Source organism: Pristis pectinata, chromosome 3 (assembly GCF_009764475.1).
Source record: "Pristis pectinata isolate sPriPec2 chromosome 3, sPriPec2.1.pri, whole genome shotgun sequence".
In the NCBI taxonomy this organism is placed as follows: domain Eukaryota; kingdom Metazoa; phylum Chordata; class Chondrichthyes; order Rhinopristiformes; family Pristidae; genus Pristis; species Pristis pectinata.
In genome coordinates this window covers 31,306,292-31,323,692 of record NC_067407.1, presented here as the reverse complement: position 1 = coordinate 31,323,692, position 17,401 = coordinate 31,306,292, and the positions used below count along the sequence as shown (strand labels likewise).

At 38.2% G+C, this 17,401-nt stretch overlaps 1 protein-coding gene across 7 annotated transcripts in view; it reads left to right on the top strand.

Moving 5' to 3' along the window:
* osbpl9 (oxysterol binding protein-like 9) overlaps window positions 1-17,401 on the top strand; it is a 127,248-nt gene that overhangs the window by 96,290 nt on the left and 13,557 nt on the right. For all 7 annotated transcript variants that reach the window (XM_052013141.1, XM_052013142.1, XM_052013139.1 and 4 more), the window contains 4 exons: window positions 10,027-10,139; window positions 11,062-11,180; window positions 11,604-11,689; window positions 13,782-13,956. In XM_052013141.1, coding sequence (XP_051869101.1) covers window positions 10,027-10,139; window positions 11,062-11,180; window positions 11,604-11,689; window positions 13,782-13,956 — 493 coding nt within the window. The remainder of the gene's footprint in view (window positions 1-10,026; window positions 10,140-11,061; window positions 11,181-11,603; window positions 11,690-13,781; window positions 13,957-17,401) is intronic.

Sequence of the window (17,401 nt, the reverse complement as noted above, 5' to 3'; positions counted from 1 at the left end):
AACCGCTTTGCTACCGTACCACCTTCAGTTTGCCACTTCACTTGTTCTTATTTTTATAAATGGAAGCAGTAAGTTACCAAGGCGCATATATGGATTGAGTGGGTGGGCATATGAAGTTTAATGTTGGGGAATGCGAAGCCATCCATTTCGCTTACAAGAATGACAAATACAAGTAAGGAGCTGTGGAAGAGCTTGTGTCTCAAAGTATGCAGCTCACTAAAAACTAGTAGGTGGTCAAAAATGGAATATTGATGTTTCTGTGACTATCATTGAAATACAGAAGTTTGAAAGAGAGGCTTCAATTGTGCACTGCCTTAGTCAGACCCACATTTAGTTTACCTTGCTCACTTTTGGTCACCAAATCTGAGAGGATATATTAGCCTTAGAAAGAATACAATGACCATTCACCAGAAAAAAAACTAAGGAAAAGACTGAAATATGAGGATATAAACTTGAAATGATGAAAGGACTTGATGGGCTCTTAGACTTGTTAGCTATTTCAAGAGAACTGAAGAAAAAGCAAATAAATGGATTTGAGTTACAGATTAGTTGATATAATAGCAACAAGCAATCTGCTGGAGGAACTCAACAGGCTGAGCAGCATTTAGTGGGGGTAAGTTAATTCTGCCCCCCCCCCCCCCCCCCATAGATCCTGTTCGACCTGCTGAGTTCCTCCAGCAAACTGTTGCTCCAATTTCTAGTATCTGCAGTCTCTTGCATCTCTCTGGTTGATCTAATTGATTGATAAGAAAGGGGCTGAATATCTTCCTCTTGTTTGTATTTTCTGGAACTAATTATGCCTATCTTTAACTGAGTAGCAGTTGGGATGCATATAAAGATGGCTAAGAACCCCACTCTTGATCACTACCAAATTACCTCTGCTAGGTAATCTGTGAGTGGATCTCTGTTGTATAACCAGGATGGGGTTTGGCTCAGCTACCCCCCTCCACCCTCAACCCCATGATTGTAAGGCAGAATACAATATGTAAAATTCAAAAATGTTGAGTTATTTTATTCATTTTGGAGTTTGCATGCCAGCAGAACTATTTCATAGATTCCCATGAGAAGAATGTCTTTTGTACTATATTTTTTAAAAAGATCACATTTTCTCTTAGATTTGCACATTGTTTGAAAGGCTGCTGAATTTTTGACAATGGTGTAGCTATTCCAAAGCATATATAATGTGAATAAGGGCATGAGACTTGGCCATTTAGCCACATGAGCCGACATTCACTGGGATTGTGGCTCATTTGTGACCCAGCTACAAGTCTGTCTCTTCTCCCTATCTGTTAAAACCAATCAAAAAAACTATCAATCTCTAATTTAATAATAACAATTGACAGAGGATCAGTTGCTGTTTGTAACGAGTTCCAAATTTCTCCTACTCTTTGTGTAGGAGTGTATCCTTATTTAGTTCATGAAAAGCCTAGCCCTAAATTTTGGACTATGTTCCCTAGTCTTACATTTATCAGTCTATCAATTATTCTATTAGTTCCCCTAATCTGAAAATCTCAATTGTCATTCCTTTGGCCTTCTAAATTCTAAACCCTGATTTATGTAATCACTTGTCTTAATTTAATCCGAATAGGTATCATTATTGTAAACGAATGCTGCACATCCTCTAAAGCCAATACATCCAAGTATTATTCCAAGGTCAGTTGATATTGCTGCAGTTCTATATTTTAAATCAGAGCTTTGTATAATTGTACAAGGAGATAGAAGTAATGCTACAATGGTCCTCTCTAAAGATTTTGTTGATTTATTTTCTGTACCTTTCAGTGACATTTTAATGATTAATTTACCTATGTACCTAAGTTTCTTTGGACCTCTACTGCTTCTAGTATTTCACCATTTAGAAAGTATTCTTTTTGTGTGCAAATCACCTCATGCTTGCCTACACTGAAATCCAATTGCCAGACTTTTGCCTGTTCCATCAATCAATTAATGCACCCAAAAAGGATAGAACAGAGTAATTTCTTAATGGGCATCTGATTGATAGAAACCGTTGCTTCTGGATGATAAATCTAAGGCTAGGGAACATGGACCGAAACTTAGAGCTTGGCCTTTCGTGAACTAAGTTTACTGCTCTCATCTGCACTGTTTCCAATTTGATCTCTTTCTGTGTCATTTACAAGTTGGATGTGTGGCATTTCATCTCATCATCCATGTCATTTATAAACACAGAGTAGATTCAGTCTCAATTCTGTTCGTTGTAAGACACCATTAAGCATCTTACTAACTAGTATCTTTTCTAACCGATAGGTCTTTCTGTGTCAGCAGCTGTCATAACATGAGTAAAGTAGGCCCCAGAAACCATTGGCACTGCAGATTGATGGGTGTATGAAAATAGGATCAGGGATGTTACAACTGGGTTTCATTCTGGTAACTGCAAGTATTTGCCATGGTAGAGTTCACATTACCTGGAATATCAGTGCCCTAGTCTGAATGTAAAAGCAACATGTGGAGGATGCTGTCCCAAAGCAGGATTCAGTAATGATCCAGGCACATTTTCTGCTCTTTCCAAAGGGGTAATAATCAATTGTTGTAAGAATCTCCACAGATATCCTTTTTGATGTACCACTCCTAGGCTGTTTTGGAGAAAAAAATCATAGCTACTCAATTTAGACTCTTCTGATTGTAACAGAACACATCGAGGGTTCACAAAGTCCCCTAGGAAGTTCTCAATTTATCTTGTGCATTAAAGCTTGCTTAGGATATCATTGTTACCCATCACTGTTAACAGTTCCTTCTGCTTGGGTACTGTTCAAATGTTCTTCAAGTATGCCATCTTCACCCCTCTTCTCTAAAAGACTCTTGACTGTTCTATCCTTGCAAACTGCCACCTCACTTTTCTCTCTGGTTTCTTGAATGTATTGTAACCCCCAAAATTCATGTCCATCTAATCCAGAACCTGACATTTGAATCCTTACAATTATCATGATCTGAATCCTGGAATACCCAAAGAACATAGGGCTCATCTTAACAAGAAAGACTGCAACGGTTCAAAAAAGCAGCTTACCACCACCTTCTCGAGAGCAAATTAGATTGCTAATAAATAGATGCTATGATAAAGGTCATTAATTCCACATGATTACAACAAAGTAAATCTATTTCTTGATTGTGGTTTTTGAATGGTTGACCTTGCCATCCTCCTCCTAATGCCTCTTCATTCTCCTCCTGCAGAATTGGACCGCACTTGCCTTGTTCCATTTTTATATTTCAAGTGTCAAGACTGGACAATTGCCAGTAATGGTTTCTCTTGTTGCCTTAATATTTCTTTTTGTGACTTGGCATCTGTTCCTTTGCCTCTGATATTTTTGCTATGTATGGTGATGTGCAGGTACGAACATTCACCATCAGATTTAAATCCAAGGTTCCTTATTTGTGCAGTTCAGTTACTAACACATCTTGTGTTGGGTAGAGATGTATATTTTGTATGTGTGCGATAATTTAAATTGTAAAGTTTAGAAATGATCCTTTGTTATACTCTCATACACAATACAAGAATTATCCTACAAAGACCCTTTGCAATTTAATGAATTCCATCTTTTAAGTTATTGTCACACAGCACAGAAACAGGCCCTTTGATCCACTGTGTCTGCTCCAACCATCAAGCACCCAATTACATTAATTCTACACTAAACTCATTTTATTTTCCCCAGTTACCCTGCACCCCTCCCGATTCTACCACTCACCTACACATAGGGCACAATTTACAGGAGCCAATTAACCTACCAACCCATGCATCATTGGGTTATGGGAGGAAACTGAAGCACCTGAGGAAAACCCATGCAGTCAAAGGGATAACATGCAAACTCCATATAGACAGCACCGGCGGTCAGGAATGAATCTGGATCACCTGGAGCTGTGAGGCAGCAGCTCTATTGCTAAGGTGCAGTAAATCGGCCTGTATTTATGGAAAATGTTATTTGCAGTCCTATTTTATGTAGCGTGCATACTGTAAAAGCAAATTCTTACAAAAGAACATTTTGTAGCTGTGGGAAGGCCATTAAGATATGGTACCAAACACTGCAACTTCATTGATTGTAACTGGTGTTCTGGGAAAGTATTTTCTTGGATCTATATTCTACTAAACAAAATTGCACAAACTTTTGGTTACACAGGCACTTATTATGTGCAATGTTATTTTCTTCCAGCAAGAATTGGGAATTTTAAAAAGGAGAAAACTATGCTTAAGTTGAGATGTATAAAAGATTAAACAATTGAATGTGCAGACCAGATACCTTTTTTATGTGTGATTTTTTTTTTGTTCGGAAAATGTAAACTTTTTTTGTTGATGGATGACAATTTTGTTATTTTCACGGTAGAATTGAGACATTAGTGGCAGTGAATCACTTGCTGCCCATTCCTGGTTCTATCCTTGATAGTATTTACTGGGGCAACATAGGCACCATCTATTTCAGTTTGTAATGTGTATTTTAAGGTTCTATGCTATATGAAAGAACCCAGATTGACTTTGATCTGCATTGGAGCATGCTGTTCTTTCATGCAGAGTTCCTTTTCTGTGTTTTGCCCAGCAAATGTGTTGCAACTTGTCAATAAAGATGTGCTCATATACGAGGTGGCTCTTGAAAACTAACATGTCAGTAAGGTAACCATTTTTCCAGCAGAATAGAAACACATAAATAGATGAATAGCAATTGGGCAAACTTTTACAGTTATGATTTTTCAGATGTTAAATCTGCTAGTGGATATCAGTCCTGATGCACTGATGCAGGGTTTCAACCTCAAACTACGACTGTTCCTCCACCTCCTCCCACTCCCACCCCCTGCACCCCCCCCCCCCCCCCCCCCCCCCAACCCACCAAAACAACAGATGCTGCTCAACCCTTTGAGTTCCTCCAGCAGTTTGCTTGTTGCTCCAGACTTCAGCATCTGCGGTCTCTTCTGTGGATATTGTCTGCCCATCTCTCAAGGCATTGAAAGGTGTAAAGTGAGGACTACGTTCTCCCCATGTCTGCGTGGGTTTCCTCCGGGTGCTCTGGTTTCCTCCCACATTCCAAAGACGTACGGGTTAGGAAGTTGTGGGCATGTCATGTCGGCACCAGAAGCGTGGCGACACTTGCGGGCTGCCCCCAGAATACTCTATGCAAAGATGCATTTCACTGTGTGTTTCAATGTACATGTGACTAATAAAGAAATCCTTATCTATGTAGCTAAAATGTTAAAAATTATAAAGTTCATATTAAGAATAATTTTAAGTATCATCCTCCAGTCTCCAGTATTAAAAACTATCAATGCACAGTGGTTACCATCTACAAAATGCACTGCAGTTCCTCGATTAAAACAAACAATTATTTAAGATTTGGTGTGTTAATTCATGCAAGAAAATTAGCTGCCAGTGCATATTTTGGACTGTGGCAGAGCTGTGATTGTGGCTCACTCATTTTATGTCAGCTCTTGCAAAAGTCATTAATTCACTATTTTTTATGATATTCACTGGAAATTTAAAACTAATTACCTATCAAATATAATACATTTTGCCTTTAAATCTTACTGAAGCCCAATCAGTGTTTAGATTCTCTCTTGTATACCTGCATACAGTCATGCACACCATTGTTGCTCGATATGAGATAACCTACAGTGGAGTCGAAACCTTGACTTTTCCATTGACATTCTGAAAATGAGAGATGTTAAAGGTACTGCTTAAATGTATATATATTTTAAAAATTTTCAGTTTTGTCAACAAATTGTATGTTATTTTTAATCGTTTTTTTTTGTGTAGGTTTGAGTTTGCCAGAATAATTTAGCTGCTGGCTTGGTATCTCCTGCTTAGATTAAAGAGAATATCAAAGTGTGACAGTTGGAGCTGCTGAAAAGATAGGCTTTTAGCGGATTGAGATCTGAGAGCTGCTTGATGCTGTCTTGAATTAAGAATCATGGATTGTTTTCCATTAAATTTAGGTTAAGTAGGTTATGTAATCAATTTTGTGTTTATTATTTATATTTGGACGTTCAATGTATTCTGTGTGGAGACCGTATCGAAATAAGTAATTCCACAGCCACGATTAATGATCAAATTTGTTGGTCTACTTATGAGGTGTATTTTTAATTTTTCTCATATTTATCTCTATAATTCCACATGACATCAAGAAATGGCTGAGTACACTAGATAAGACAAAACAACATTGGGGGTGAGGTACTAAAAATTAGCTGTTCCAGTATAGTCACCTTCCAAACCATGTGAAATATTGCCCAGATCTGTTCTGCTCACTGAAAGCAAGACAAATCGGAACTAGCAACTTACTACCTAATTGGTCTACTCTCAATCAGCTATACCTCATACAGATGATTGTGGTACATGGAGGCCAGGAAAGCACTGCGAGAGTTTCTCCAGCCAACGTCTTGGGCCCAACCAATCGGCAATTTCATTTTATGGCCTTCCTTTTATCATAAAAGTTGGCAATGTTCACTGAGGATTACAATGTTGAATTCCATGTACAACTCATCTACAAATGAAGCAGTCAGTGCCTGTATGCAGCAAGACCTAAACAATGTTCAGGCATGGGCTGATAAGTGGTAACGTTTGTGCCACAAGTGCCCAGATCTTAAACAAGGAGCATGTAATCACCTACCCTCAATATCCCTGACTTTATCCACTGAGTTCCCCACCATGACCTGAAATGATACCTGGTCAGAGGCTGGGTATCCTGTGGCAAGTGACTTGCCTCCTGACATTCCAAAGCCTTTTCATTATATATGAAAAGAGATGTATGATAGAATACTCTCCATTTGCCTGGATGAGTACAGCTTGACACTATTGAGGATAAAGCAGCCACTTGATTGGTATCCCACCCACTTCCAATTTACCCCTACTATCAATGCACAGTGGTTACCATCTACAAAATGCACTGCAGTTCCTCAGCAAGGCTACTCCAACAGCATCTCCCAAATTCATGGTCTTTACAACTAAGTAGGGCAATGGTTTTAAGTAGATGGATACACTGCCACCTTCTTGTTCCCCTTGTACACCATCCAGCATTGCTGAGTCAAAATCGTACAGCTCTCTCACCAACAGCACTGGGAGAGCACCTTCACAGGAAGTTGTTGAAGAAGGTGGAGCAACAGACAATGTGCTGGACTAACTCAGCAGGGCATGCAGCATCTGTGGGTGAAATGTTGACATTTTGGGTCAAAACCCTGCATCAGGACTGAGAGTGGAGAGGCGAGGTTGCCAGCATGAAGAGGAGAAGGGGAGAGACGAGAAAGGATTCTGAGGAGACTGGTGGACTGAGGAAGGGTGTAAGATGACAGGCAGCTAGTGTCAGTTAGGGGTGAATGGGTGGAGCTGGAAGACTGGCAGGTCAATGAGGGATGGAGGCAGACATAGAGAGAGAGAGAGAGGAAAAAAAACAGATGGAACAAGGTGGGGCGGGGAGGAGAGTTCAAGAAGGTAACTCACCACTATCTTTTAAAGAACAATTACGCATGGGAAATAAATGCTGGCCTTGCCAGAAAGCCTAGAATTAATAAAAATATAACATTAGTAATGCATAAATTCCCAGTGGAAATTAACATATTAGGAGGGAAGATGAATTATTTTCATCTCCTGGAAATAGTGTGGGATATTTTCCCCTTTCCCAATTTGAAGCAGTCTTGTGAACTCTCTGTATTTTCTGATAGTTGAAAACCTGTTTAGTTGAGATTTCTAGCAGTCTTTTTCTGCCTGATGTCCATTAAGCTGAGTGAAGATGAACATTTGTACTAGATGCAAGTTTTTACATTATCTGGAATTATACACAGGATTCTTTTTATTTGTGCTAAAATTAATCGTAAAATTTTATTATTTGAATATCAAAATGTACACTGCTTTATGTAAAATATTCACCCTTACCTCAACTGATCTATTGACGAAATCCTCATTTATCCCTTTCAGTCTTCAGTAATATTAATGCTTTCTCTCCTTTCCATATATGGTCACATAGTAAATTCTATTCATTGTGTGATCGCTAACTCATGTTGGCTCCTGTTCCATTAGTACCATAAATTTTGAATTCTTGTCTTTGTGTTCAAATCCATTTTTTGGCCTTGCTTCTGCAACTTCCTTCAGCTCTACAATCCTCCAAGAATATTGCAATCATCCATGTCTGGCAACTCGTGCATCTCCAACTTCCCTGCCCTCCCCCTTCACCTTTCATAGCTTTTACTTTCGGCTGTTTAGATCTCGAGGTCTCAATTTCTCTTACAAATCCCTTCTAACTCTCCTTGCATCTTTTTTAAGATGATCCTTGAGCATACATTTACCTTCCAGATCGCCTTGTGTTAATTTTTTTCTGGGAATACCCCCTGGAAAAGCCTTGGGAGGTTTAAATATATTAGTACAAATGCAAGTTGTTGTTTTGTCATAAAGAAGCTGCAGTGACAGGGTTTGGCATTATGACATCGATCAAGCTTGTACAGCAGTTACAATACATAATAATGTATTCACAACATACTGCAATAAACTTGGTGCATGTTATAACCAACTGTGGTGGATTTAATAGTTTAATGCATAATGATTCTAAAACGATATGTTCATGAAAAGGAAGGTGTCATGCTGTTGTTTGCTGAGCATGATAAAGATCCCTTTGTTTTCAAGCTGGAATGAATGAAAAAGTAACAAAGTGAACTGAATTGTTTAAAAATGAATAAATGAAGAAGGGAAGATGGGTACTCAGTAGGAAAGTGTACTTACCAATGTGTATTAGAGAAGCTGTAAGTGGAGCTGTAAGTTTATTAAAACAACAGTTCATTTGTATTATGCAATCTCCTTTGCATTTTTTCTTAATTCTCAAAGATCTATGATGTACATGCAGAATATTGCAGTCAGATGGTTTTATTTATTTTTAATTCATGTTTTATGTAGCACTTCTGATTGTTGACTAAAGTTCCCAGGAGATTTGCAATTCCAAATCAGTCATTTAATTGAGATCAATATTTGCACATACACAGAAATGGCTATACTAACTTCATCTTATGGTTTCTATCTTTGTATTTAGCCAAAGATCAATCATATAGGGTATAAGGTTACAAATATGGGCTCTGGACTTAAATTCATTAAAGTGTTACAAGTTTGATCTTCTGTTGCATCTTGGTTTAGCATAACATTTTTTTCTATATATTAGTAACTGCTAATATCATATTAAATTGGACGGTGCTTGTTTCTGTTTTTTGAGGTTGTGCAGATTGGAATTATTATACTATTAGCTACTTAAGTAGGTTTTCATTCATGCTTTGTATAATATGTAAAGCTATGTATTCAATGTTGCTTTTGTGAATGGTGCTGAGGTTGCAGTGAGCACATTTAGAGAATGTGAGTAAATTGATTTCTGTTATCTTAAATGCCTATGATAGTCTTACTTGTGAGAGTTAGCAGACTATTTGGCCACAGGTTTAATATTGCTTTAAATTGGTTTCTTGGCTCACTCCACATCCATTCACTGTTATTTATGGCAATATTTTACTGGATAGTCGTCAGACTTCCTTCCCCTCCTTGTTACCAAGGAAAGTATACAGTTGTCCTCACAGAGGTCAAATAAATGTACTCTGCCTTTGTACAAAAACCTGAGAATTTCTTGTCAATTGGGCTCCACTTATCAGGCAGTATTCACATAATTTCACTTTACTAAGAAATACATTTATAAAGAATGCTTTCAGAGAACATTTAATAGAATCTAAATTTGTATTAAATGTTCTAGATGCTCCAAAATAATTTTGAACGTGGTTAATAATTTTGTAAAATAAAATTAATATTTTAATTTCCACTTTTTTTTGAAGGTTTTACTTGGTTCCTTTACAGCTCTGAACAGCATTATTACCCTTCTCAAGCTGTTAATTTTTTTCCCCTATTCCTCTCCAACTGTTGGACTGTGTGCTCATCAGGAAAATAACTGATGCTCTTGGGCTCATGAAATTATGTGATCTTGGAGTTTACGTTTAGAAATAAATCATTATTTACAGTGTCACTAACTGGAAAGTTTTAATATTCCATATAAATATTATAGAGGCAGTTTTTATTTTTTGTAGTGCAACATCTCCGGTGGTGATCTCACACAGCAACACAGGCGGCAGTCTTAAGCGCCCAGACACCACAGAATCACTGAACTCCTCCTCCATGTCTAATGGAACAAATGATGCAGGTATGTTTCTGCTCGATTATGTTCATTTCTTAAATTGAGTGGAATTAGAAACTTTTTTTAAAAAAAAGTCCCCTACTACTATCCATCGGTAAATCAGTTAACTTCATTTCTGGAGGTGCTAGCTTAAATATTTTAATCGAAAATACCATCTTATCAACAGCTTTCTAATGGAGGCTGGTTATAAAACTTCATTGCCTAGAGTATTGAATAGGTAGATTTCTTCCAGTTAATTAAAGGATGAATTTTCTCAGAAGGACCCTGAGATGCAACTCTTAGATCAGTGTATATGTTTTATTTAAATATCTCTACAGCAATGGTGATGTTAGTCATAAAAATTCTGCTTAATTAAATAAGTAAGTTTACATTCAAGATTTTAGTTAAAGGGTCTTTTGTTTTAGTCCAGAATTTCCCATTCTTCTGTATACTCTGTAGGCTACATGTAAATATATGCATAAATATGAATATTCATGGTTTAAGCGTGTGTGCATTTATTCATTTATATTGGTGTTGCACATTGACAGTTAATAAACGGATCTTATTTTGTATACCTTAGATAGTAATAGAGTTGGGATAGAATTTCGAAATCTTCAGACACTGGTGAAAGGCTTCAGCTGCACTGAGATTACTGAATTTTGACACAGCAATTTGCAAGGTTGATAAGAAAGTGTGACTAAAATCTTATCAACAGAATATTAGGTTTGTGGGAAGGAAATCTCTGTCCTGCATCAGATTTTTAATTCTTGATTTATTTATGGTAGATTGTAAAATATATAAACTTGCAACATTTCAAAGGGTAACATTTTATTTGCCATTTATCAACATTCTGGGCTTTACCATTAACCAGAAGCTCATCTTGAAGTTCACATAAATGCTTTGACATATACAGGATATAAGATTCCTAAATGCTTTTTGTCATTCCAAGAGCTGTTTGATACGCATGATGAGAGAGATGATGAGGGTGAAGGGGAATCTGTGGAAGAGCATAAGAGTGTCATCATGCACCTCCTATCCCAAGTCCGACTGGGAATGGATCTGACAAAGGTAAGAATGGTGGGCCAATTTGTTTTGAAAGTTGAAAAAACAATGAATATTCTGGTAAATCTCCTTTTGATTTACCATTTTCATAAAATTTTAAAAGAAGCATCACTATTTAAAATGTTGTCCTTGTTAATTTGACCAGCAACATTCAAATTATTACTTTTGGTTGTATTTTAATTCAATTTCTGCATTTTTTTGTGTTGAACTTTTAAAAGAATTGGAATCAATATATATGTATTTGAATGTTAGAAATACCAACATAATTTGAGCCTTTTAGGTTCCTGTCCTTTGTACAGTTTATACTTTCTTGTTTAGTTCTACTGCTTTGGATACCTTGTGCAGAACCACTATTTTTTAATTTTTAAAAATAACTACTGACACTTTTTGTGCCAGTTAATGTAAAAGAAAATGCTGATCCTCTTGCAGGTGGTGCTTCCCACTTTTATTTTGGAAAGGCGGTCTTTGTTAGAAATGTATGCAGACTTCTTTGCACATCCGGATTTATTTGTAAGGTAAATAACTTTTTAATGTGTTAATCTGGAACTGCTAGAAAACCTACAATCATTATGATACTGATAAATTTGGATGTAACATAGGATTAATATGTAGATTTAATTTTAAGCAAATTTCTTCAGGATTGTTTCTATTATTTCTTATAATCATTTCATCTGCATGACATCTTTATGAAGATGCTGCCCTTGAGTGATTGTTGGAGTGCTGAAGTTGAAAGCTGTGCGATGAAAACTTACAGAAACAACCATTGATTTGATTGCAAACTATTTTCATATGCAGCTTACAGTATTTTACTGCAGGATGGAAAATAAAGCAGACATGTTGTTGTCAGAGGACACTGCAGGTGCTGTATTTCTGGACATACTGCTGGAGGAACTCAGTGGGTCAAGCAGCATCTGTAGAGGCAAAGGGATAGTCAACGTTTCAGGTCGAGACCCTGCATCAGGACTGAGAGTGTAGAAGGAAGATGGGCAGTATAAAGAGGTGAGAGGGAGGCGTGAAGCAGGGGCTGGCAGGTAATAGGAAAGAACCGGGTGAGGAGGGGGTTGATGGATAGATGGAGCCACGTGGGAGGAAGGGAGGGTCAAGGTGGAGATGGAGGTTGGAAGGTGATAAGTGGAGACACAAGAGGCTCAGATGCTAGAATCTGATAAGTAAGTAAGGTAATAAGTGGAACCAGATAAGGGAAGGATGATGGGCAGATGGAACTAGGTGGGGGAGAGGATAGGAGACCCATTAGGTAAAGTGTGTGAGTGATGAGCAGATGGAACCATGTGGGAGAGGTGAGAAACTGGGTGGATCAGAAGGAGAGAGAAAGGAGTGTGGGTTGTGTGACAGAGTTGTACACTCTTGAGGTGTTCAGAATGAACGTATAGACCTTGAAATTGTTTCACCTGGCGCTGCGATTTTCTACAAGTGGCTAAGAAATGTAATTTTAAAAAAATGATCTTCAAATGTGATTAAGTGCTTTTCATTTCGTTTTCATAAGGCACAAAACTTGTGGGTTTTCCATGTATAAACTTGCACGAACTTCATTTCTGGATGTATGGCCCAAAATGGTGTTGCTCATTAATGCAGAAGCAAGACTTCGCAAGACAACTGAGGCCAGTTTCAGTGCAATGTAGAGATGGTAATTCAGACCATGTCAGTGGCCATAAAGGTCAGCACTAGGATCTCTTCCCAGCATTTTCTCACTGTGGTCACCTTCAAGATCCCCTATTAGTGGACCTTGGAATGATCATGTCTCCAATCCCATTCACTCCCCTCAATCCTTGATCCTTCCCAGGGCTGCCTCAACCCACAGGCCCCTCTAGAACAAGTTGTAAACCCATATGTTGGAAATCTAACCCTAGGATCATTATAGCACAGAGAGAAGCTAATTGGCCCATTTGAGTCTATGCCAGCTCCTTAAGAAGCAATCTGATCAGTCCCATTACCTTGGCTCTTGGACTCCAGCAAATTATTTTCCCTCAAGTGCCACTTCCCTTTCGAAAGCCAGGATTAACTCTTTCTACCTCTCATATGGGTAGTGAGCTCCAGATCATAGTTTAAAACACTTAGAACAAAATATTTCCTCATGCTACCCTTTCAGATCATGGAGACATAAGACACTGCAGATGCTGGAGCCTGGAGCTAAAAAGAAACAGCTGGACGAACTCAGCGGGTCAAGAGATTGTCGACTTTTTGGGTTAAGACTGAATGTCCTGGTACAGGGTCTCAACCCAAAACGTTGACCATCTCTTTGCCTCCATAGATGCTGCCTGACAGCTGAGTTCCTCAAGCTGTTTGTTTATTGCTTTTGCCATTGCCTGTCTGTGCCCCTTTCACCTGTTCCCCCACCCCACCAGTCCTTAAACCAACTGCTAGTGGGATTAGTTTCTCTCTACTTGCTCCATCTAAACTCTATCATTTATCTGTTAAAAAAGATTGAAAGAGATGCCTGAGGGCAGATTGTATGACATTTACTAATATTGAAAATAGTGCATAGCATAGAATAAAGATGACCTTTTAAATGTTTTCTTCTTGGCTCTAGTATGTATTTTTTTTAATCTGCAAATTGAATAAATGTACTGAAATACTTTCTTTGAAAAGTATTGTAGACCAAACTGACCCAAGGGACCGAATGGTGCAGGTTGTCAAATGGTACCTCTCTGCCTTCCACGCTGGCCGCAAAGGATCAGTAGCCAAGAAACCATACAATCCTATTCTTGGAGAGATCTTTAAATGTCATTGGATAGTACCTGAGATTGAAACTGAAGAAAATACAGTAAGCTGCTTTTTCTAATAATTGTCTTTATTAGAATTCTTTTTGTTTCATTTTTGTTTGGTCCCACAAGAAATTGCAAGTCACTAAGCTACCTTTTGCTTGTTACAATGTTGAGCTGTTACATCCACAATCAGTGCTCTGCCATGAATAACTGAGAAGGCAAATTTAATAATGAGAAAAGAACACGTATTATTTTATAGGAAAGGTCACTGAGTATAACGTAGAACTGCTAGATGAAAGCACCTCGGTTAAAACTTACCTCAACTGCTATTTTCCTTATTTCTCTCATTTATTCCCTCCCATTTCTTTCTTCTCTTATCACTTCCTCTTTCCTTCATTCCTTTTCAACCTTCCTTTTTAAGTCCTTGTAACCCTTTCTCATTAATATTCTGTCAAGCAGTGTCAGTACTCATTCTTTATCTGAGTTGTTCCTTCGTGCCAGGAAATATAATTGAACTTCTTTTCTATGTCTGAGCCAGATAATATTGAAACTTTTTGCTTGTGTTAGTAGCAACAAAAATACTCTGTCATATTGTATGCTGGCCACCAGACCAGCTAATTTGATTCACTGTTAATTTCTGTGCTCCAGCACTCTGACACACCAAAAACTGATACAGGTCCTCCCCAGCTTATGAGCGCCTGACTTATGTACAGCCCGTACATACGAATGAGCATTTGGGAGGCTGGCGATATGAATTTGCAGGGTGTTACAGAGCTGCAGGCACCTTTTGCCATGTGGGGACACAGGTTTACAGCTGCTGTTACGTGTTACGAACGATTGGCATTACGAACAATTCACAGGAACAGAACCCTGTTGTAATCCGGGGAGGACCTGTAGCTCATTCAGGCTTAGTATAGGTGAATGTGAAAAATGTATTTATTTTATTCTGTACCCAAATTACTGTTGTTAGTACATAAACCCAAAATCTGTTTGCATATATTTCCATAGTAATCAAAGTAAAAAGTTTGTATATTTCAGTTTTTATCAGTGAATAGCACATGATGAGAGAGAGAAGCTATTTCTTGATGCGACGAATAAAACACCCTACAGCCCCTTCTCTTCGCAATCTGTCATCAATTATTTGGATGAAGTGTGTAATATATCCAAGTTTGCTGATGAAACTGAGTGGCAATGTGGGCTATGAGAATGAAGTAGAGAAGTTTCAGAGGCGTAGAGAGGGGCTAAGTAAATGAGCATGGCAGATGAAATATAAGGTGGAAGAATGTGAGCTTATCCATTTTGGGAGAAAAAAATAGTTTTTTTTTGGAAAATGTTGCGGGGTTAAGGGGTGTTCACCATGAATTATTGAATGCAACAGGCAATATTGATGGCAAAGTATGCTGGTCTTTATTGTAAGCAGATATGAGGACAGGACATCTTTACATGTCCTTGTATAGAGCCTTGGTGTGACCATACCTGGAGCATTGTCTGCAGATCTGCTTTCCCTAATTAAGGAATTCTTGCAAGAGAAGGAGTGCTATGAATGTTCATTAGATTGATTCCTGTGAGGACATATTAAGCAGACTGGGCCTTTCAATTTTAGAATGAAATTTAGAATTGCTGAGTTTCCAGCAATTTCTATTTTTAATGCAGAGATGTTTCTCCTGGCTTGGCTGACTAGAACCAAAGCTCATGATCTCAAATAAAATATGTATTGGCCATTCACAACAAGGGTCAGAAGAATTCTCAACTCAGAGCTGTGGAAACTAAGGCACTGAATACATTCAAGGCAGAGACTGACTGCTAGATATTTGGATATTAAGGGATTCCAAGGTCAGTGCAAAGAAGTGGCACTGAGGTTAAAAAAAAAACATCAGCCATGATCTTGTAAAATTGCACTGCAGGAACAAGGGGGTGAGTAACCTACCCCTGCTATTTCTTATCTTCAATGCTCCAAAAGCCTTTTGGATGTTACAGTTCCAGTTACCACAAACTGCTGGTTAATTCCAAGCCGATTGGTCTAAATGTTGTGAAATGAACACAGTGTAGAATATCCTGCTTTTCCAAGAACTTGTGTAACTTTCAGAAAAGATGAATCCAATTTCTTTGTTAGCCAGCTTCATTGATTCAGAACTCCATTTATTCCAGTTTTTCTTCCCCCTCCCAAAAACAGCACTTTTTGATCAATGTCTTTCAGATACCTGAAGAAATGTCAATTTTCTCAATATGAACATTGAATAGTTTCCAAAAACAGAATCAGTTTTTCTCCTATTTAAGAACATGCCATTCAGTTTCTGGAGTCACTCCCAGATTAGTTAATGTTTCAGACTCATATAAATTACCACCTTGTGCAAAACACTTGTTTCATTTACACTTTCAAATTTACAAGAACGAAGCTGAAAAAGGGAACAAAAAGCTATGGAGATGAAACAGGCCACCACAGAATAGAGTTATACAACTAGTGGAATTCTAAGAAAATAATATTACACATGGGAAATTTAAAAAGTGCTAAATTTCAGCAGGTTACTTATCCAAATATAGTTGATTTCAGTAGTATTGTACAATCCAGTGATCTGATTTATGCATTGCATCTGTATTGACCTCAATCCATAAATACAGAAATGCTCTTGATTAGTAAGACAATCAAACTTCAACAACGAGAAGGCATAGGTTTAAGATGAGAGGAAGGACCTTCAAAGGGGATTTGAGGGGAAAGTGCTCTGCATTGAAAGCACGGTTGATAATTTGGAAGTCGATGCCAGAGGAGGTGATAGAACCAGATATAGTCACTATGTTTAAGAGGCATTTAGACAGGCATTTGAATAGTCAAAGTCAAGTTTAGTGTCATATGCACAAGTTCATTTATGCACATGTGCATTGAAAAACTTAGTTGCAGCATCATCACAGGCACATGGCATCAGATACACAGCATTCACAAGAAAAACATTATACAAAATTATACAAGGAAGAACACAATCAGAACAAAAAAGTCCATTGTAGTGCAACGTGGTCATATTGTTGCTATACTGAGATAGTGATTAGGGATATGCAGGTTGGTTCAAGAACTGAATGGTTGAAGGGAGGTAGCTGTTCTTGAACCTGGGGGGTGTGGTATTTCAGGCTTCTGTACCTCTTGCCCAATGATTGCTGCGAAAAGATGGCATGGCCCGGATGGTAGGGATCTTTGATAATAGATTTTGCCTCCTTGAGGCAGTGCCTCATGTAAGTACTTTCGATGGTGGGGAGGAATGTGCCTGTGATGTATTTGGCTGAGTCCACCACTCTCTGCAGCTTCTTGCGTTCCTGCGCATTCAAATTGCTGTACCAGACCATGATGCAACCAGTCAGGATACTTTCAACTGTACATCTGTAGAAGTTTGTTAGAGTGTTCGGTGACATGCTGAACCTCCTTAACCTTCTAAGAAAGTAAAGATGCTGGTGCCCCTTCCTTGTGATTGCATCTATGTGCTGGGCCATGGAATGGTCATCCGATATGTTAACACA